The 22,919-nt window shown below is 43.3% G+C and overlaps 1 protein-coding gene across 3 annotated transcripts in view; it reads left to right on the top strand.

The window, feature by feature from the left end:
- tiam2a (TIAM Rac1 associated GEF 2a) overlaps positions 1-22,919 on the top strand; it is an 84,497-nt gene that overhangs the window by 20,585 nt on the left and 40,993 nt on the right. For 2 of the 3 annotated variants that reach the window (XM_079573982.1, XM_079573984.1), the window contains exons 2-4: positions 15,802-15,870; positions 17,079-18,209; positions 21,448-21,898. In XM_079573982.1, the coding sequence (XP_079430108.1) occupies positions 17,085-18,209; positions 21,448-21,898 (1,576 nt within the window). In that variant the 5' untranslated portion in view covers positions 15,802-15,870; positions 17,079-17,084. Of the gene's footprint in view, positions 1-12,270; positions 12,478-15,801; positions 15,871-17,078; positions 18,210-21,447; positions 21,899-22,919 lie in introns of those variants that run through there. The other variant, XM_079573983.1, reaches the window with a different exon arrangement.

The following is a 22,919-nucleotide window of genomic DNA, read 5'->3' as shown; positions in this document are numbered from 1 at the left end:
CTTATTGGAGGAGCTGTTGGTCTGGGTAAGGGATAAGTTTCTCCCTTTGATCTTTCCATAAGAATATTTTACCAGCACATCAATGTAGGAGAGACACTTTTTTCGAGTGCTGAACTTTTCCAAATCCACTTGCTCTGGTGTCCTCGGTGTGACAGGATTGAGTGTGAAGCTGGGAGCAGTGAAGTCATTCATATAAAATGATTCCCCCAGGCTGCGATCTCTTCACACTAGTGTTGCTCAGCAGTGATCCGCCCTGACTCATGACTAATATGCCATTTGACTCTGTGGCACTCGTACAAAGAGTTATTACACTGTTTCTCTCTGACGCTTTCGGGAATAATAAAATTATAGACGTAATCACTGTAGCTCCACCCCAGTTTTGTGATTTTGTCATACTCTGGAAAACAATAAAATAGTAAATGTAACTGAGCCACTTCTGGTGGGCAGATAGATATCCAAGGGGTTAAAGCTTGGCTACCTCTGTATGCGGCGCACTGTGCCGGCCCCAGAGTGGTGAAATTGACTCTCAACTACAACAATTTACTGAGCCCCCGCCCCCACACCACCTTGAAAAGATTACCATATTTTTCGGACACTCCAGTCCAGACAGAGTATAAGTCACACCAGACAAAAAATGCAGAATGAAGAAGATAAAAACATATATAAGTCGCACCATTTGCGCACTCGTTCCTCTAGCTCTTGCGCATGGCCCGTGATCAGCTTTTTTGTTTTCTTCATTGCAGTAAGAGTAACCTCCACTTTTCGTCAGTCCCTCACAAGTTTCTCATTTACTCCAAACTTTCTTTCTGCTGCTCGATTACCCTTTTTTAAGTATTCTACTCAAGTGACTATGAAAATACTCTTGTGAAATTATATGTTTTGATATATAAGTCGCACTTGAGTATAAGTCGCACCTCCTGCCAAACTATGAAAAAAAGTGCAACTTATAGTCCGGAAAATACGGTAGAAGATAATTTGCTAGATGACAATTGTAGACCTATGGGTGGTAAATGCACATTTACATTATATTTCAAGGAACCCTTCACTCAGTCACACACCAGTGTACACAGACACTGGAGACAAGGTGGGTTAAGTGTCTTGCCCAAAGACACAACAGCGTCACCATCAGGAGCCGGGATTGATTGGATCAGTAAGGGGAACACTTCACCAAATGTTACTGAGCTACTGCCATTCCTTTGGTCGGCTCATAGGCAACACTTCAAACTCTCATATTGTTGACAAAACCTTCAAACTTAAACTTAACTGACAGTGCAGGTCATTTTAAATAATCACCCAAATAGTTGCACAGTTTTCTTGACCATTTATAGAAAATAATTTGTATCTTTAGGCTCTTTTCCTCGCCCACATTATAGGCCAATTTCCCCAGTTTCCAGCAGGCAGCCCTGTGGTCAGCTCGCGTGGACAAATCGCCTCCATTGGAAACTTGCGGTGGCCTGTTTTATAATAAAAATAATGATATTTTACAGTATTCATTTTGGCACGCTAGTCTGAGCTAATAATAACATGATAACATTGCAGAGAAATGCAATAACATTGCAGAGAAATACTAGCAATTTGGCTTTTCCTAACACTTTGGTAAGTGCTGATACAGTTCAAGTCACAGCCATGTCATTAGCTTTATGAATCATTTCTGGTTTTACGGTTTCTCTTATGCTGTGATTCATCGTTTTATTATTGTAGATGTAATGCGATTATGAAATTATACAATGTTCTCAGCGCCCTCTTTGTTTTCCGTTTGGCACCATGTTTAATTGGCCTTCAGGTCTGGCCCGGGAGTAAACGGGTCATTAGCTAGTGGGCATCGTTGTGAAATGATGAGAATGATTTGTGCATCTAAGGGGGTGTTCCAGACGCTCTTGCTGGTCTGAGCTAATCATGCTATCACACACTGCCACAGGGATTTTTTTTTTCGAAGCCTGAAAGTATTTTAACAAGCTGGAAGACCGCGCTCATTCTTTCCGATTCTTTGCCAGCGTCTAGGCTGCATCGTCGTGGCTAATGTGAAGGCTTCTGCAGGGAAATGCAATATTCTCTGGTGAGCGTCGAGATGTCGGAGCCAGACGCAAAATTCAATATGTTTTTGTATACAGCAGACTGGGCTAGAGAGCTTCCACTTTGTGTTATGAGACGAAACACTTTCGCAGACTGATGAGGCACCCAATTCAATTCTGCAACTTTTTTTGTTTTGTTTATTTTATAATTGCTTTTTTTCTTCCTCTTTTTTTAGTAAAGTGGAATGGATCATGTTTAATTTTGCATTTGTTGTTTGGTATTAATTGAGTAGTGGGATGTCCTATTACATGATACATAACCTGTGGACTGCAATCATATTCACCTTATTCTGGAAGTTCACGTAAGTGCCATCATAAATTGTGCCCGCTCCTTTTCTCCTTTTAGGCGGCACAGAGAAACGGTGCAGTGTTGACTTGTTGGTGCAAATGAACATTGGACATTTTACACAAATCAATCTGCTAAATATCATTTTCCCTCGTTATATATTTAAGTGAATGGGCTTCGCGTTTGACCGGAGAAGACAACGGAAGTGCCGAGACAAAGCAAAAAGAGGCAAAAGTGGGCGGGGCGGAAAATTGTGAGGAGCTGCATAATGTTTTGGGGAAAACAAATACATAATTCCATTTCCTAGTATTGCAATTTTGATGAATGTGAAAACTGAGTTCACTGTACATTTTAGATCATGTCTGAAGCTGTAACATTGGAGAGAAGACCTGAATACTGTATGAACATGAAGAATTCAAGTGGCAGTCCTTTGTACTTTAACAATTGCAACTACAAAACTTGCAATTTGACTGCAATTACCTGGAGCCCTAATTTACACGTTTTATGCAAGTTAATTTTAGCAATTCAATGTCAAATGGTCAAAATTCTTTTACTTCTTTTCGCCCCATTCGATGATGTGAACCGAGCAACTGCAATGTGACAAACAAAATCAATATGCTCAGTAATGATATGCAGAAATGTTTTCACAGACTATTGCTTCTAAAAACAAAAATTAAGATGCAGCATATCTACCTTCCCTCCTGTGCCTCTCCTCTCAGTGCACATGTGGGTGGACGAGTTTCTGTCTCCTGGATTTCTACAGTGAGCAGTTTTTTGAGTAGTCAGCTATTCTACTGAGGGGTTAAGCATCCACCAGTTTCCCCGTATAAGCCCTCCACCACCCCAGCCTTAGAAGACCGTGAATAAACGCCACCCTTGTGCTCTCACAATGGAGTGGCCTGACCTCTGTTGGCCCCTGCTGCTCCAAGCATCTGTCTGCCGATTTCTCTGTCCCCATGTCCTGGCTGTCACATCTGCACACATCGGCCCTAACTCAATTTGTCGAGGAATTTACTTTACAGAATCAAAATTAACAGCGGTTGTAGCTTTTTTAGAACTTCGTACAAGATGCCAGCGTGATTGACAAAGCTGCTGAGTTTGCAGAGCGGTGTTGATGTCTCTTTGCGGGCCGCTATCCGTGGCGAATACATAATAACTTGTGGATCTCTCTTTGACATTCTGGAGCCTCCGTATGCGGACGAGATAATAATGAGTTTGGCAGGGGTCTTAATTGAATCATGTTGGTTGGAAAGCGTTGCACATGTGGCACAGCTGCTAGCGCTTAGCCTAGCCACGCCGCGCCCCTCGTGCCATGCAGTGCCCGCTTTCTTTGGCCCGCTTATTCGGTGTTATCAACCTCTATAAACCACATTCCTCCTTGAAAGCGCTTTGAACCGTGCGCACAAAAGAAGTTTGTTTTGCAAGAGATTTGTCGATGGCTTTTCAGAGGCTGCAGATAAAGCTCACGTGAAAATGCGTCCGCCCGACTGGAGAAACCAGTTTAGGTGTTTCATGTGCACCCGTTGTTGTGCCGTTTATTTAGCTTTCCCCGGACAAACACGCCGCTGCTTAGGGGTGCTTTGTGGAGCACCTGCAGGGGATTACGGGTCAGTGAAGGTTGCCAGCTAATTTTCTTGTGAGAGTTCAACTGAAAACTAATCTTTCTAAAGCCATTTGGCCTATTTAGAGTGAGGTTTATTAGCTCAATTTGAACAATAATCCAAGTGCCTTGGACAATGTCAACATCGCAATATTGTTTCCTTTTTTTGTCCAAATAGTTAAGGTTTTTAGATTTTTAGATTCAGGCCTAATTGAGACTTGTCAGGCTTTTATATAGTATTTGCCTCATTCCAAACATGTCATACTGGGTTGTCTTAATAATTGCGATATATGGCAGTACGATATCGCCAAATTATTATTATCGCAACAATCGGTGATGCAATATTCATATCACAAGAGGACACAATACATTGCAAACTCGGTGTGGTCTTCCATCTGCCTGAGCTAGCACAGCCTCAGACAGAAACGCATGGTAGCTTCACTTTACTGGACATCCTGGACGTCTCTGCATTCACTGAAGTTTGCTTCCGCATCAATTTCAATGACTTGATATCGACACCGCTCGCTGTGCAACAGTATGAATGATATGACACACTTCCAGGGCAGAAGTAGGTCAGAGGTCGCTTTCTCAGACACTCAGTTCAGACAGAAAAACATTTAAACTCAGATTTGCGTGTGAATGCATACCTGCTGTAGGTGTAGGTGTCTTGTTGTTGGACCTGTTTTACACTCCCCTGTCTGTATTCCCTATTGTTGTGGCTTTATTTCCGTGCATAGTCACGCACATTTTCTATAATTAAATTGTCACTTCTGATTGTTTTACTGGCTGACATGATGATATCAAATTAATTGGTATCTAGGATTGAAAAATATAGGCTGTAAATATCTAACTGCCTGCGATTTTGCGGACAAGTAATGCAGTTGCTGTAAAATTCGTTTGTGTTTCTATGAGAAATTGAGAGAAGACTGAAATATAAAACTCATCCAAGAATGGCATGCATTTCAGTTTGCAACTACAGCCCTCGATTTCTTCAGTGCGATAGTCCAAGTTGCCTTCTCAATTCAAATACAATCACACTTTCTGACATATTTGCTATTTTAACCAATGCATAGACACAATCCACTCATATTGCACACTGTATTGTATCATGTCAATGCCAGATCTGCTCATATAGCTGCTTCTTATACAGTGTGCTTGCACATATTTATTACCTTTTCAGGCAGACACGCAGCACTAGTGGCTGGAGTGCGTGTGTGTGTGTTCTCCTGGCTCCTCACCAGCTGTCTCAGCCATCACTGAAGCTCGGAGGATGCTGAGTAGACAGTGCAGCTCACATTTCTTCACTCCCTATCTGTGCTTGATACTGTGTGTTACCACGAACTTGACCGTGGCTTCAAGCTACTGCAGGGAAATCAGTTGTTTGATTGTTAGAGTAATTCTGTTCGTGGTTTCCGCGAAGACAGAATTGCAATAAAATTTCCTTCTTTCTTTTGATTGTGTTGGGATTTTAAGTGCTTTGATCACTGAGAGTTGACATATTGCTTTGTGTCTTGTTGTTTTCTCTGAAGTACTTCTGTATGAGTGGTAATAGTATGGTGATCTGGAGCGTTATATATAGTCTGGTATTTTTTTTTTTTTTTAAGGTCAAAAGAAAAACAAGATATCAACAGTCATCTTGGCAAAAGCTGTTGACAAATGCTGAAAAAGATCTCCACAAGTTGTAGTTGGTGTACATTGTAGTTATAGTAAATAACTATATTTTACTCTACTCTACTTTTGGAATAATTCCTTTAGCTAAACTGGTATGCCCCAAAACATAAGCTCGGACTGTGCATACATGGTGGCCACTACTTGATGGATGGTTTAGCCCGAGTCCACACTGCTGTCTTGTGTTTACATGGCTCTAATGTAGGTCCAGGCCTGATGCCGCTGACAACCCCTGCTTTATCCTCCATCTCCAGCCAGTGCAACAGTCGGCTCTACTCTGCCCCGCGACGCACACTTCTCTCACCATGCTCGAAATATTTAAGCATATCAGCCCAATCATCACATTCATTTTCATTTTGAACAGAGGAGCAATTGCATACCAGCTCGTGTAATGCATTCGTAATGTGATTCGGGACGGCTGTGGGAACGAAAGGCCAATCCTCGGCAGTGATCGTTTATTAAAGTGAGTTAATCTGACATTCTTCACATGGGATAATCCTGAGTCTTGCTTTAGCGTTGCTTCTTAAGGGCTTTTGTTTAGGTGTTTTGAGGCAAGACCTAAGTGTGATGTGTCCAAATTAAGCTGAAAATTGGGTTGATCAACATCAAAGACAGCAATGATTTGGCAGAGCGGTAAGCCTCTATTTCTCATCAAAGGCTGTTGATAGCCACCTTTGCAAACAGGGGCTTGTAGACAAACAGGTATCTCAATTACCAGAGTAGATTAAATGTGAGTTGGAATGATTGAATGAAATCCAGCACTCAACCATATCATAGAATGACGAAGACAAAGAGAGCAACTGCTGTCCACTTGGTCCTTAATGTGTCTATACAATGCTTCTCCCTAATATCCAGTTCAGCCGCATATGACATCTGGCATTTGAGTAAACCACAGGCTTTATGTTTGGGGTAATTGCCTCAGGTAATAGCTGCTAATGGTTAGCTTCTATTATTGTCCCAAACTTGGCCCTGACAAACCCACCATATAGGCAGGCCTGGACTTGTCCTTCCCCTTAACCTGCATCATCTCAGCTTTCACCTCTCGCTGTGTCATGGCACTGGCAGATCACTGTGGTTCAAATAGTCTACAAATGCAAAGCTAAGGCCGTCATTTACAAAGACAGTCTCTGTAAATCTAATCTTACCCATCTGGAATAATTCACCCTTTGTTTAGCCTAGCTGCAGTGTGGTCCGAGTGCTTTAATTGTCCATAAAAGATACAGAGATGCCAGCTGGAGTTTACCATGAGCATATGGGTGCACTGGCATGGGGACGTGTATTTGAATTACCATATCCATTAGATCCAACCTGTCCGCAGCGTGCCAGCACGATTCAAAATGAAACTTTTCAACATTGTTGCAGGTTTAGAGCTGGCTATGAGCCATGAGAGGGGTTGTCCTCACTGTGGGAGAGGGAAGCAGAGACCAAACTCCTTCTGGCGTCAGGCCTCCTCAAGAATGCACACTGGGATTAGGGCATGGCAGTGACGAATGACGATGGGAGCATAGTATTGACTGTGATATAAAGATTGGTGCCATATATTGTCTATGGTAGAGTCAGCATCAGCCACCAAATGTAGCATAATGTCAATAAATGTTTTTTTGTTGAGTTGTTTGGAATAGAAATTTGCATAAGAAAATTTGCATAACAGCTACAGGCTTGGCTAGGTTTATGCTCTCTCTATTTCTATGATACCCTATTATATGGAAATAATGGCAATAACATCTTTGACTAACAGTTATAAAATGGTTAGGCAAAAACATCTAAAAGTATGACTGTTTTTCCTGCAGCATTTCCCCATTAGCAGGTGTGTGTCTTGTTTTGTGTGCACTGGGACAAAGCCAGGCCATGCTTGTTTGCCCTGTACCCTAAATAAAACCGCATTCAGCCGCCGCATGTTGCTTTTATTCACGCTTCACGTCTGGGCCCATTTCTTTCTGTACGCTTTGTCCTTTCTCTAAGCAACCACTGAATTGATTTGTGCGGCAGCGTCAATAGATCTCCCTCCCCGATGTATCCAGTGATTGAAGCCACACGTGCGTCTTCTCTATTCAATTACAGTGCACGCGTGTGTCAGAGCTGCCCAAATCCCCTATGCACCTCATTGTTTCGTCCCTTTGAGTGCGCTGACCTCTACAGCTGCCTCCGTGTGACTGATTCCATGGCGATGGTCAATGATGGCTGATGGATCACCTCCGGGAGACGGGAGTGTGTCCGCCTCACCTGACTGCAGCAGTGGGCATCGGGCCTGGGCGGTAATGAGTGAGTGGGCATATTAATCACTGGAGCATTGTGCTGTGTGACACTTTATCGAGTGGAATGGAAAGGGCACGAAAAACTATTCAGGCGAAATCTAAAAAGTGGATGAAGCCACTTTCAAAGTAAAAAACAATTTGGAGATTGTTGTCCTGTCTTGCTAGTTTTAGACAGTGCCCAGACCAGGACCCACATTGGTTCCACTGCCGCCTCAACTTCATTGATTTTGCTTCAGGTAAAATTCCCACCTGTCCCTGTTCAGTCCCTCAAAGGCGCTCTTGTCTCTGTTATCTCCTGTGGAGATAATGAGAGCGTTCTCTGACCAGGGGAAGTCTCTTCCTGGGCAGGGCTGGGTGTGAGCTCACCCTGCAGCCTTCCTTATCTGACCTGTCCCTCACGTTGGCCTGATGCAAAGTGTCAGATGTTACTTTTACTGCCGCACCCCCTCAGCTTGTTTATCTTTGACTACATGCAAAACAAACTGACCTGTAAAAGTTTTGTTCAGGCTTGTTTTTGTGGTACAGTCATGTGCTATTGATTATTACAAAATGTATTCTTGAAAACCTTTCTTAATTTTGATAAGAGAGAGAGAGTGTACTTGTCTCTTACATAAGTAACTTGTTTACCTTAATAAATCCTTTTCGTAGTCCCTCTGGGGGTTTCACAAGTGTTGATGGGATGATTGGGGGGTCTTTCATCTCCCCCTGGTGTCTCTGGTCAGAAAACCACACTTGCAGCTTTCCCTGCACCAGGTCGGAGGCACCAATACACACCAATGGAATCACAGAAGGAGCTAACAGGCTAGCGGGCTAGCGCCACTTTAACTGTATTCACAGCCAAGTTTGAGTGAAAAAAAAAATCTCCATTGTGTATTTGGATGTACAATATCCCTCTCTCCCTTTGTCTTTTTTTGTCAGCGTAGTTTTTACTGTCACGGACAATTAATGAGTAAAAAACTGTAACATGCTTTGACACCTGCAGTGGCTGCTTTAATAACTAATTGTTGCCAAATTGAATGAAATATGATATAATACATTTAATAAAGTTGTTTAGAAATAAGTTTGACTTCTGGAGCGCAGATGTTATCTCTGTTGCACAATTTGACTCCTTCACACCATCCAGAGGAATCCGTCGGGTTGAAAGTTCACATGCTGCTCACTCCCTGTCTGTCCTTCACGGGTTTGAGCGTCACTTCTCTGTTCATTACGCTTCTTCATTCACTGGTTTATGAAGCGCATATTTGCACCTGCATGCTTCCAGCTGTTCGCCTTAACACGGGCCTGCATCCGTCATTTGTTTTTCCTTCTTTGCCTCCCTCCACCCCGTGTCTTTCCCATGTAAATCTACAGCCACAGAACAACAGGAAGACCCCCAGTGCCCCTTGGGGATAGCCTAGAATGGTCCCGTTGTGCTTCAAACAAAAGTCACCCTTCCTCTTACTGTAGGGCGCCTGACACATTCTAGCAAACTTCAAATGCTCTGCTTCGTCTAGTCCGTCACATGTGGTTGCAATTTGTCAAAAAATGGAGACACTAGCGTAGAACAATGGCTGTAAATAGAGATTTCACTGCAGGTAATGGAATCGTCCGGACAACATCTGGTGGGTGAGACAACCGCAAAAAGCCACACGAGATTGAAGACTAGTTGTTGGACATCGGATTCTTCAGGGAGGATAAGCCAGCACTAAACAAAAGAGCTGAACTTTGACCTTAGTTAAAACATCCCAGCTTAACTGAATTCCACCAAGCGGCGACTCCCATTTCCTCCATTACTCGAGTTCCCCCCTGATATTTCTATTGCAAAGACGGCGCAATTAGGCGTAATTAGTGCCGTTTTGACCAGAAGATATTTCTCATTCTCAAATAGTTGATGAGAGCAGGCCCCAGCGTGCGGCGGCGTCAAGCTAGTTCTTTTATCATGCCGCAAAATCAAACAGTACTGCCATAACTTTCTCCCCATGGCTTCCCCTTTCTCTCCGCATCATTTGTCACTTTCGCTTTGTCTAGTTTTTCATCAAGGAGAGATAGCTGTAGTTGTCTGTCCAAATTAATTGTGCTCGATCCATCTTTTGCATGAAAAAGTGAACTACTCCACATTCTTATAGTCCTCTGAAATAGATTGCTACGAAGCAGGCACAGCAACATATTCTATGTTGGCAAGTTTTTATTTAAGTGCCCTTTGCGATTTACTCATTTCAAACTGCAATTTTAACTGTGCAGGTCTACCACTTACCTTTACAGTTTGCATCTTGTTAGTACATACTACACTACTAGAATGTGTATCATGTAAAGTTATGGTCTGCTGGTGAACCTGTTGAGTACATATTCTCTTGACCGATGCTGGCGTTGTCCTGATGCCATTGTTGCTGGAGTGAAGCAGAAAGGCCATCGGGTCATCTGAGAGCTCTATTTCAGCAGCACTGTGTTAAAGGCTGAGCCAGAGGCAAATCTGCAGATAAACCCTCTAACCTGCCACATCACACTGTCGTACTCTGTCTCAAGTCTGGCTTTGTGTGTCTGTATGTCCAATACAGGCAGAGGCTCATAGGATTACAGACAAAAGGAAAGCACATGCAGTATACAGTGGCAAAGATATCAGTTATTTTTAGCAATGTAGAGATTTGCAATGCCTTTCTATTGTTGGCTGTTGCAGATATGATTGATGATACAACATTAGGCCACTAGGAGTCAGTGAAGGGATGAAAAGGGTTCAATCATTTCCTTCTTTTCTTCCTCTTTAAAAACAAGCATAATATATTAACACAACTGGGTGATTTTCTCGGCTTGTGAGATCCAATTTAGTCCCTAATTGATCTTAATGAAGGGTCATATCATTTGACTGCCTGGCATTAGCCGCTGCACCTGCTCTGTGTATGAATATGCAACACTGCGGACTCCTTAGCTCCCTATAGTTTCTCTTTCTTTCTTGGCGCCTCTTTCCCTTTTCTTCCCGGCGTGCTGTTGACTAACCTTTTAGCTACCGCCATCCAGAGCCGAACAAAGGGCTTTGAGAGCAGCCTAGACTTGTCCGCGGGGACCATTGTGCGGTCAACAATGTTGTTGAGCCCTAATATTGTGTCTTCGATGCTGACGCGTCTAATGTCAAGCAGCAGGTTGATGGAGGACTATTCCACAGCTGCTCGTGGGGCCGTGACATTGACAAAGCGCATTCAGAAGCACATGCGTTTGTGGAGATGGGGTTATTGCAAATGGTAGGTGTCATGTTTTCAATTTTGACAAGTTCCGCCACACGAGAGAAAGAGAGAAAAGAGAGAAAATGGCAATCTTTGTAGAGGTCGGAGGAGCATATCTATATATATAACTAGCTATATATAACTACAAGGTTTGCATGTTCCATACATAACAAGACCTCATATGCATTATCTTGTACTGCCTAAATAATTGCATTCTTAGCGATATGCCAATTATAACCTTTCAAATCGGGATTTTGAGAGGTATTAAATGATGGTTAGTAAAATACGATGACTCCTGAATTCCTCCACTGTGAGATCAATCAAGTCATTTCATCTACTCTCATAACCAGGAGTGTTTCTTCATCCTGAAGTTAGGTACAAGATCTCTTTGTTACCAGAGAACTTGAGCTACAGAAACGTTACAGTATATAGTAAGAATTTTGTTTGTATGTCTTTAAGAACTACAAGCTGAAAGCAGTTTCTGATTAAGGTTGAGTGTTCAAAAACCTTTTCTAAAATGTCTCCAAAATGTTGTTGTATACACATGCATTGCACACTAAGTCCATGGTCACATTCCTCTACGGCAGTGCTTCATGAAGATTTGCTGCGGCTTCGTGAATGGGTCCAGTTTGAGTTGGCGACCACAGTTATGCGACGTTTGGACAAATGAATACGTGCATGTGCTTTAGAGACGACGGCGGTCTTCACCCTCTGGAATAAGGCACAACACTGTCACTCATAGTACTTCAACTGGACTTTCCAGACATTATAACTTCCAAACAGTTTAGGCTTGTTGCTCATTTTATTCCCCTTCTGTAACTTCCTCTAGCTTACCAACTTTTCCCTAGTCATTCTTTGGCATACACTTAGTCATCAGTCCACCAGTTCCCTTCAACATATATACACTCCTAGTCCCGCTACCTCGCTGGCCTCCTCTTGGGGTAATTGTGGTATTCAGGGTCAGACAAGGGCTCTACTCATTCCCTCCCAAAGCGCCCTCCCTTCAGAGCCTGCTTTGCACTTTCTTAACACTCCTTTCCTAACTGCTGTGGAAAACCGGTCCCGGCATCCTCGGAAAATACAACTCCAAACAAGCATCTCCGTCGTCTTCTGTCCAGAACTTTTTTCCCCCCTCCCTCCCTCTCTCCCTCCCTCCCCGTTGCCGTGGGTTACCCCAGGAGGGCCGTGATTCGCAGAGCTGCTTGCGAAGCTGGGAGGGAGTTTCCACGTGTCTTCCAAAGTGTCTGGGGTGTGTGTGCATGAGTCAGAATACTCAGATCAGAGTGCGCGTGTGGCGTTAAGAGTTCACACAGGAGGAGGGCTATAGAGACCGGGAGAATCTACTTTCCGAGTTGTGTAGCCGTCGTACACAGAGCCCGGAGATTAAAGCTAGGCCACAGAGGTAAGAGATGTCATGCTGTTTTATCTAGACGTGCTTTGTTTGTGTTGTTTAACAGGCAACTGGCATATAGAGGAGACATTGTGTTTGGTATTGACAGGTGTTGCATTCATAGACTTTTTAGCCTTACTCTGTATTGATGTCCACTGTGAAGTCGGGTAAACAACAGAGTAGAATGGCGTATTGTTATGGAGACAGAGGCAGGAATAAGTTGGAATATATGTATTTTTATTTTTGAAAAGTCAAAGATTTTGAGTGTGTAGAAACAAAACTTTGTCAAGGAAATATCAGAGGCCTTTTCATTTATTTAGGTGCTATCATGTAAGATCACTGCAAATCTCACATGCTATATCCTGCTGTGATTCTTACAAGCTACCCTAAGTTTACACTCCAAACTTCATTCAAGCTTGAAGACACTTTGCAAAGTCTAAAAGTGCTTGGAAATACTTTCATTTTCTTGGCATTACCGTGGAATGGCTCTGGCATTTGCGTGTAAATCTCTCAGGAGGGCTCGCCATGTCATTTTTGGTCCGGAGCCAGGCTCAGAGCTTTCGAAATATAAAACGAAAAAGTCCAAAAGACACTTAACAAGCACTTTGATGGATGTGCGGTGGCTTCTTCTGGATCCACCGCACTCTATTACGGCCTTTCACTGTGATTCATAGATGCAGTTCAACCCATGAGCAAACAACCGCGGGACACTCTAAATCTGCTTCATATGACAAAACTTGGTGGGAGAGAGACCCCAACCATGGCTCCAAGTGTATTGTTTTGCTTCACTTTACGGACTGTTTTAATTGTCCTTGTGGCTCGAGCCTTATTTTGAATCGCAGCAGTGTTTAACGTGTGCTGTTGCTTTAAGAGGCTTATTGTCACGCTGCCAGAGGAGAGTGATAAGAGAGCAGTCCCATGGGCAGTGATTTGACAGAAGGAAGGCGGCGCGCTGTGTGTTAACAGCCCCTACAAATAACAAATGAGCTCACACTTCCCTCTTCATAACACAATAACTCACCAAGTGCAAACCTTCATGGCACTTTATTCGGGTTTGATTATTTGACCCATTCATTTGTCATTCGTTGATTCATAATGTCAATTGTTGCCACACTGCAGCAGAGGAAATGTCACAGGGCTTCCTGGTTTATCGGATTTTCTTTTATTGCTTAATCAAACTGATAATTTTGTTAGTATAATTTAAAGAAAGTAATTATAGACCTGTACGTATGAAGATGGATCACTTTGTCACTCTTACTTCTATCTATTACATTTTAAAAGTAGTGAAAGTTTACTGGTTACCACTATTCTGATTTTGAATGAATCAGATTAGTTTTTTGCCATTATCAATGAAAGGGTTCACAAACTATGAAAGGTGCAAGCATGAATCATTGTGTCTTCCCTCATGTTTATGCTCAGGGACAAGCCTTAAACTTACTTAACCAGAGTGTGTGGCTTCTCTGTTCTAAAGATGGTCTGTTTTGTCTGTTCTGCAACTTTTTGTGAAACCTCTGCTACCTGTATTTATACAGCATCAAGGTGTGGTCTTTCCTTGAAGTTCTTCTCCACCAAACTTTTTAAAGACGTGCACAGAGCGCCAGACTAAACATTAGCCTTTCCATGGGTGTGACCTCAGGGGCGTCTTGTGAAGAATGCCAGGTCATGGGGGTGTGCAATGGAAGGCCATGGTACCACGGTCCTTTTGGCCTGGGAGCAGATGGCCTGTAGGAAGCCATTTTGGACAAGAAAAAGGAAGAGGGAGGAGAGGTCTTGTGCCATGGCTTAAAGGAAGACTTGTTTTGTTGTTTCGCCCAAATCGCTTCACACAATGAGCTGTTTCAACTGGCAGCAGACGGCGAATGTGTGTGTGTGCAGTAGAGGTTTGTGCATTTCCCTCTAAGCTTTTCATATTTTGAATCAACTTGGCGACAGAAGTGCCAGTAGTCGCGCTGAAAGAAAGAAGTCAGTGTGACAACTTAGACAGAGAGCTTTATGCCGACTTCTTGTGTAGTGTGCAACTTCCTTCTAAGAGTTTTCCTTCGAGAAATACTTTGCTTACAAGCAATATTCTCTTTTGCTATCTGTAGAATTGGAAGAATAATCTACATTTAGTGCAGCATATTTGTCTGTATTTCAGGTGTTGTGCCGTGTTGTTCCTTTTCTTCTCACTTCCTGACATGTGTTTGGGCTAATCCCCTGATCAGCTCATAGACAAAGATCAAGTTCATTCCCGGGCCTCCATGTCTGCAGCCAAGTTTCCACAATAGATATATGCTCTCACTTTCTAAACTACAGTCATTCATAATTTTTGACCTGTTTTGTCACAGCATAGGACATAAATTGCGTATGTTAACCACTGTGGGCCTTAAGCAGGACACTGTCTTACTATGGTTTAAATTGGATTAACTATTAACCTCATAAGAGTGGGAGAAATCACTGCTTCTTTTAGTTGTACTTTTACTTCTGCTCCCACTGAACAAAACACCTCTTGTTTTCCCTATTCACCTTCCACCTTGATGCATTGGATTCCCTTTCCGTGAACCATTTGGTCAGCAAGTACTGTTCAATCTCACCTCAGAGTCAAGATGCATCCGAGCCACCGAGATAAACTCTTAATGCTGCCGATCACTTAATCCCAAAAGGTTAGGGCTTTTGACGTAGTGCTGTTCACAACGTAACCTCACCCACACTGTGCGCACCTCGGCGCTTTGCTCGCTGGTTGAAAGACTCCCCGGACAGTGTCGGTTACATGCATGTAAGTGGGTTGTGTTCAACAACACAGATGTCCATTCTCTGCTTCAGGGGCCAGTCCTGGTTTTGGAGCCTGCGCGCCAGATGAATTTGACAAGTTTAAAAAAAGAAGGCTAGTATTTCCAAGGGTTTAAAAATAAACTGCCGGGGTAGCAAGGCGCTCCGAATAACGGTCGCTGTCTTGATCAAAAGGGCATACGTCATTTAGTTGCGGTGGAGGCGGAAAAATGCAACTAATGCTGGGTTTGGAAAGATGATTCAAGGAGGGCAGTTGGAAACGTTGCACTAGGGTGGCACCAGTATACTGTACAGCGCTGTTCTGTAATGAAGAGGCTGTTGTAACGCCCTGAGATTTTAGGCTGAATTGCATTTGAGAACATTTGAGCTATTGTTTAAAAGGCTGAATGGGTGTTTGGGTCTGCCAGTGGCCCGTAATGTGCACTTGCCAGACACTGTGCTTTGGAAAATAGGGAGGATTAGACGTGCTCTTTAAGTGGCGCACCTGTTATCAAACTCAGAGGTGATTACAGAGCAGTGTGGCGAGGACGTAGCACTAAGACGAGATCTCTCTGTCCTGTGTTTCAGATGAGCCGGACGACTGAACGTGACTTTGTGCCATGAGGCAGGAAGAGCTGTGAAGAGGCCACAGGTGAGGTGAGTGATATAAGGGATTAATTACATGTGCTCCTTTTCTGTTGATTATGTGTTACATCACAACATCCAGGCGTTTGGGCGTTTACGTCATGGGTCTGTTCATTGATTGTTCGCATTGCATCATGTCATAATAGATTAAACATTTAAATGAATGGAATATATGACAAATCGCATATTGGCAGACTATTTTGGAGGCTTGGAGATCAGGTAGATGTAAAATGACATGACATAAAAATGCATTGAATATTTAAAATGCACATTTATATTAGTTTACAAATGCAAACACGTTGGCAGTAGATGGCTGATTCAACAAAGTTTGACAAAGACCCAAAACCATTGGCAACTGAAGCAATGTTTTGAATCAATTATATTTGTAGCCACAAAATGTAATCAGTGCACGTATAATGTCACCATTGTACTCGATTTACTTGGGTGATAGTTCGTAAACCATTGTAGGAGTGCTATAGCTGCATTGTGTAATGGCCCACACAGTAGTGCTGAGCCCTGTCTCTCCCAGGCAGCTGTTCTCTCTCTATCCTCCTCACTGTCATTTTTTTTTTCTTTGAGCTTGTGGTCATGGCTCCACGTTGCTAATCCACAGTGTGTTGTTAGCCGCCTGGAAGTGATTTTGCATTGTCCTGAGCTTTGTCACACATAACAACCATAACCGCATGAAGCCGGCTCATGTCACTTGGCTTTGCTGGAGAAAGAAAGAGAGAATGTAGTAAATTTGGGATGGAGTTTAGCTTCCAGTATAATGACCAGATGCAGTGGAATAATTTATGTCTCAGTTATTTTAGAGACATATGGAAGATGTGGACCTGCTGCTGTTCGGAAAGAGGAACAGTAAAGTTAGCGGTGGTTTGTTATGCTTTATGAGTAATGGGTTAATTTTATGCCCCTGATGAGCTGGCATTATGTCATACTGTATCATTCATTTTACTGCCTTATGTGTGGATAGATATATTTTCCAGCATGGTAGCTAGGGCTGTGTATTGGCAACAACCTGACAACATGAAAAAACAAAGTAATGTTTTTAGCCCACAATAAAAAAAAAAGTGACTTGTTCGACATAAAAATGTGATTATTTTCAACATTTTTGTATTGTGAGTGGTATTATGTTAGTTATGTTAGTAAAATTTACCAAAAATACGTATTTAAAACTCGCCATTTAAGCCGTCAGCGTAACCAATATGTTTCTTTTCTAGGCAGTGATGGGTAACTCCGAGAGCCAGTACAGCATCCAGGGCCCCAAAGGCACCATCCTCCCTGGAAAGCAGAAGCCATACTCCTTCAAACCACGCTTGTCCAAAGACGACGCCCTCTCTCCTCATTCCTGGTGGAAAAGCGCCCCGGTGGGCTCTGGCTACAAAGCGCGGTGTGCCGGTCGCGGTTGCCTTTCTCCACCTAAAACCCGCCAGCCTTACTCCACCCGACACTACGACTACGTCACCAAGAGAGGGAGCCCGAGCTGGCAGCGCCCCTCTGCGTGCGGGATACGAAAGCGCTATCTCTCAGACGACTACGAGGACAATCCGTATGGGGCAGAGCTTAACGGAAGTGCCTTAAATGCCGAAGAAATCGAGGCTGAGGGGGACCAGAGTAGTCCGAGGGTGGTCATCAAGAAGGATGGGAGTCTCAGGGTGGAGTTTACAAACACCTCAGGGAACCCACTTGTCTTGGACGGCGCAAATGGTCCAGTTCAACTCCTTAAGTTCTCCCCAAATCTTGAACCACCATCTACTCCCAACTCTGAGGATCCCAACAGTGTTCGTAACGGCCCACCTCCAGCATCTACCTCCTCGACTGCCAGGACGAGCAAAGGCAGTTCTCTTAGCTCCGACGGCTCATGGTATGACTCGCCATGGGGGCCCGCGACAGAGCTATGTGAAACTGAGCAGCCTTGCCAATCCGATGATGGGGCTCTCGATAACTCCCCTATCCACCAGCTCGACTCCTTCATCCAGCAACCTCCTTTGTCCATCTCAGACCTCTACAGGGAGCCCACTATCGCAATAACTTTCCCTACATCTGGAGACTTGACCTCCCAGTTAGAGTGCCCCCTGGTGGAGCAGAGAACACACCGAGCGTCCTTCGCGTCAGTGGTAGATGTGCCTTTAGAGGAAGAGTGTGGCGAATCCAATCAGTACTCATCTTACACTTTGCCTTGCCGGAGACCCAAAGCGCATACGTTAAGTGAGGGGATGGTGCAGGAGCAGCCGCAGCAGGAGCTTACAGGCCCGGAGTTTGGCTTTTACAAGAAGGACTCCATCAAGAACCGAATCAGGCGCTTCAGCGACTGGACAGGCAGCCTCAGCCGCAAGAAGAGGAAGTCTCAGGTAAGATAAGCAAAAGGAAGTAAAAGGATGGACTCTGTGTGATTACATTTTTGTTTCGCTTACTGCTTACAGAGTTCATGCCACAATCTGGCCGTGCTGGTATGTACAAAATAATATTAGATTGCTTTGGTTTTGAATCCTCTCCTTAGTTACTGACCCTTATTAGATGCGTCTTGTGAACCTGTGTCAGATTGTCACTAGTGAGTCTTTTTTATTTGATTAATTTGGCTGTCTCCCAAAGAATATAAAGCATTTCATCATCAAGATTGAGTAATAGCCAGCATAAACTAAATAACTATGAATAATCTAGATGGTATGTTATTTTGGCGGAGCTTGTTCTCATTACGTCAGTCTGGAAACCTGTTTCAATGGCTTTTTTCTTTTTTTTTACATGGCACTTTGGTTCCCTGGCATAACCATAACACCTCACCATCTGTCCAAGCTTAGATCCCACTATGGCTGTACAAAATGAGATACAGTATACAGCATGACCAATTTCCCTTTCCGGAAATCCTTAGAAAATAATTGGGTCAAAAGTAAAATATTTGACTTGCTGTAGAGCATTTGTAAACTAGGGCTGAACAGTTGTCTGCAGCATAGAAACAACTGCTTAATTCAATTTGCCTTTCCTTGTAAAATGTTTAAGAAGAGTGTTCGGGGGATCGCTGTAAGCCTTTCAGAGACTCAGTCAGAATGAAACTAAATCCCAAACACAGACTTAACCCTATCCTCTTCCCATGTTAATGAATGACATTATAGTTGCACTGGCTTTTGTTTAGCGCAGATTTACTGGCCAAACCCACGTTTTTTAGAGAGTTAATCTGCTTAGCGGGATTGCTGCTCAGCCAGTCATGTCCAGTAACAAACTAAAGGACAGCTTGTGGCTCTAATATGAATTTGTGGCTCTGTCCTTGCATCTAAACAGCATGTAAGGCCGAATGAAATACCGGGGATGTCCCAACTTGACCCGGTCATCGTGCTGATAAATGCACATGCCGTGATAGTCTTCATTTAAAGTGTGACAAGGCTTTCACTAAGATCAGTAATGTCCACCATTAAATCTCACAGATCACTGGAGCGCTAGGCTAATCTATGGCCATACATGAGGGCTTAGCAGAGTGGCTTGTGCCCACTGGTTTTGTATGGTGTTGGGGATGTTATCTGCTTCTAAACGTGTAAAGTATGAAAGATAATTTTCCTCAGACAGCTAATTTATTTGTATTTATTAAAGTTCTTGTAACGTGGCTGATTAATACTTTTGGAAGAGAAAATAGATTATTTTTGTAGGGAATGCAGAGCAACAAAAGCAAAAAAATGATTCATAGTTCCATAATTGCCGCAAGAGAGCGTACGGTTGCTGGAATATGCAGGTATGAAAGCAGGAAACGGTAATTGAGGTTGTACGGTCTGCCTGCACCAAGTTGCTGCCGTAAGTTCCTAATGCATTTACATAGTTCTTCTGGGAGCACTTTTGCCGAGCACCCAGTCGCCTCAGTCACAGTAGCTCCTTTCAGCAGCGGCTTGAACCAGACTCCGGCCCCGTGTCTCGCCGCCGCTGCCCCTCCACTCGGCGCTCTTTTGTGGATTAAAGGTCACTGTGAGATCCCCGTGCCAAAGACCAGGGCCCTGCCTGTAATGAGAAGCAGCTGCAGTCTGTGTACGCTGAGTCTAAGAGAAAAGAGGGAAATGTCAAAAACGACACACCCAACGACTCCTGCTTCAGGTTGTTTATATATAAATGAAATTAGTTCGAAGGGTTCAGGTCTGCGCGTGGCTAATTTTAGAAAGTTTGGAAGACATAAGACAAAAAAAGTGTTAATTAAAAAAAAAGTAGTATGATTTTGAGATACAAGAAGAAATTCTGAAATTCAATGATAGTCTAGTAGATTTGCGATATGTTGTAGCGATATGTCGTGGTTTTGCGATATATTATAGCGATATATCGGGGTTTTGCAATATAGTGTAGCAATATATCGTGGTTTTGCGATATATTTTGTAGCGATATATCATGGTTTTGCAATATAGTGTAGCGATATATTGTGGTTTTGCGATATATTTTGTAGCGATATATCATGGTTTCATGATATTTTTCGGTATCTAATGATACAATTATTGTGTCACCCAATAATGCAATAACAATGATGTAATTATAATAATAAGACACCTGAAACCTTTTTAAGTGGGCTACAACTTGGACTTTTCTACATAGCTCTCTAATCAGACAAGGACTTACAAAACATGCCATCACTCTGTCTTTGGAAAAATGAAAAAGATGACCAAGAGTCATGGTGAATTAAAAAGTGATTAAAAGTGGGCAAAAATATGATGACAATGATGTTCCAGAGAAGTGGTGGTGTTGAGAACACTACACTCGGTTGCTAGGGGCAAAATCGATGCTGCAATCTAGTCAAGTGTGGGTAGGCTCGTCATTAGGCATGAAAGAGCGCACTCCCATCGAGTGTTCATTTGGGGAATAGGGAAGCCACAACAGAGCTGGAATGACGTGAAATTGTCTGAGCCTAGAGGCTTCCAAGCTCCCAGGTGCCATCACAGGAAATTTGTCCCACTTTCTCAGCCTCGCAGAAGATTCAGGGGCGGTAATGCTGACTTTGAAGTAGCTTGGAGTTGGACTAGACACTTTGGAAGTGTCTACGCCAATTTTTCCCGATAGAGAATGTCTAATTGGAAGTTTATGGAGAGAACATTGATTTCTTTGCCTAAAAATAGAAAATAGAAACGCTCTCCTCAGGCATATAACATTGTTGCCACTTGCATACACACAGGTAAAGTGAACTAGGGATTATCTTTTGTCATGCCGCAGTTGGCAGAAAAGTTTTACAAGGATACAAGGAACAAGGAGTTTGATGGGAAAAACTTCACTTAAAAACTTAAAAGATAAAGGTTGTACTATAGACTATTAGTATAATTCCTAAAGCAACTTCCTGTTTGTTTAATAACAACGATGAACTTTTGTTTAATTGTTTTTATTGGGAAACAAATCTGGGACAATACCAGCTTGTTTCCATGGGGATGTCGCAGCTTTGCTTTTACTACAATTAGCCAAACATGAGGTTTAAATACATTAGGTCCTCTTCCAAATGCTTTATATTTTATAACCCACGGCAAAATTAGCATTGCCAGTGTCGTCGTCATGTTTTATTATGTTTATGTTATTATGTTCTACTGCAGTTCAGTTGCCCTTATGGCCTTAACTGTTATGTATTCGCTTTCCTTGTAGGATTCTGGTCGATACAAGGACCACAGCGATGCCTTTGACAGCGGCGTGGACGGCCTCGCCACAGACACCAGCTCTCCCTCCCAAGTCTCGAGCCTCCTGTGGTTCCCCGGCTCTTCAAGAACGCAATCTTCAGGGGCTATACACCAAAACACCAACGATGCCCTGCGCCAGAACATCTACGAGAACTTCATGCGCGAGCTGGAGCCCGGCGCGGGACAGGGGGCGGTGGCGGAGCGACCCGACCCATCCACCGGCACCGAGGAGGGGGAGAGCAGCAGCGAGTCGGCCGAGGGGTCCCTGGAGCAGCTGGACCTCCTGTTCGAGAAGGAGCAGGGCATGGTGAGGCGGGCGGGGTGGCTCTCCTTCAAACCCCTGGTCACGCTGCACAAAGACAGGAAGCTGGAGCTGATCACGCGCCGCAAGTGGAAGCAGTACTGGGTCACACTGAAAGGTCAGATTCATTATACTACATGCTTTATGAGCTGAACAATATGCTGAAGTGTGTGGGTTTTCTTTTATGACGCTTAAGCAGATTATACGTAAAAAATAAGGTAATCCTGCATTCTAGTGAGGATTCTCAGGAGCCTCGTGCTAATGACTTTGGCACGTGAAGTTTTAAAGCTGCTAATTGAGAATTCAGATAAATATGCAATAGACAGAATATCTAAAAGGCAAAAACAGATAGTGGCTGTGGATCACTAGCAGAACCTGGTAATATTGTGCTACAATGCACTCTTTTTTATATATTATATATTTTATATATAATATTTCAATCATATTTTATTGCAGGTAAGAAAATATGAAGTCAAGTTTGATGCACGATTAAAACATATGCAAGAGAATTTTGACCAAGAGAGAAGAAAAACCCAGGATTTATTGCCAAACTATACATGAACTAAATATAAAAGGAAACATCACTCAATATAAAATTCTAACCTTTAGTTTACAATATTTTATTTTTTGTATTTTTTGTATTTATTTATTTAAAAGGGACAATGCATTTACACAAAGTACAGTATACTTAAAATGCAGGATTATAGCTCAAGCTAATTTCCATCCTCTGTCCCCAACCGGACCAGGCCCGGCTACACCACACACCACTCACTCTGCAGAGCATCAGTCAGTCCTTAACACTTGTTCTGCACATTCACCCCTGCACTCACTCGCATAGTCCTATTCCTTCTAAAACCCACACACTTTACATCTACACACACCCACATTCCCATACCCACAGACTTTGCTCCCGCACCCACCCACCATTCCCATACCCACACACTTTCGACCCGCGCCCCCCCCGCCTTCCCATACCCACATTTTTCACCCACAACCACCCACCTTCCCATACCCACATACTTTCCACCCGCCTTCCCATACCCACACACTTTCCACCCGCCTTCCCATACCCACACACTTTCCACCCGCCTTCCCATACCCACACACTTTCCACCCGCCCCCCATGCCCACACACCTTT

This window comes from Gobius niger (genome assembly GCF_951799975.1).
Source record: "Gobius niger genome assembly, chromosome: 16".
Taxonomy (NCBI): Eukaryota; Metazoa; Chordata; class Actinopteri; order Gobiiformes; family Gobiidae; genus Gobius; species Gobius niger.
Note: the sequence above shows the minus strand (reverse complement) of the source record. Positions and strands in the feature narration are given on the sequence as shown.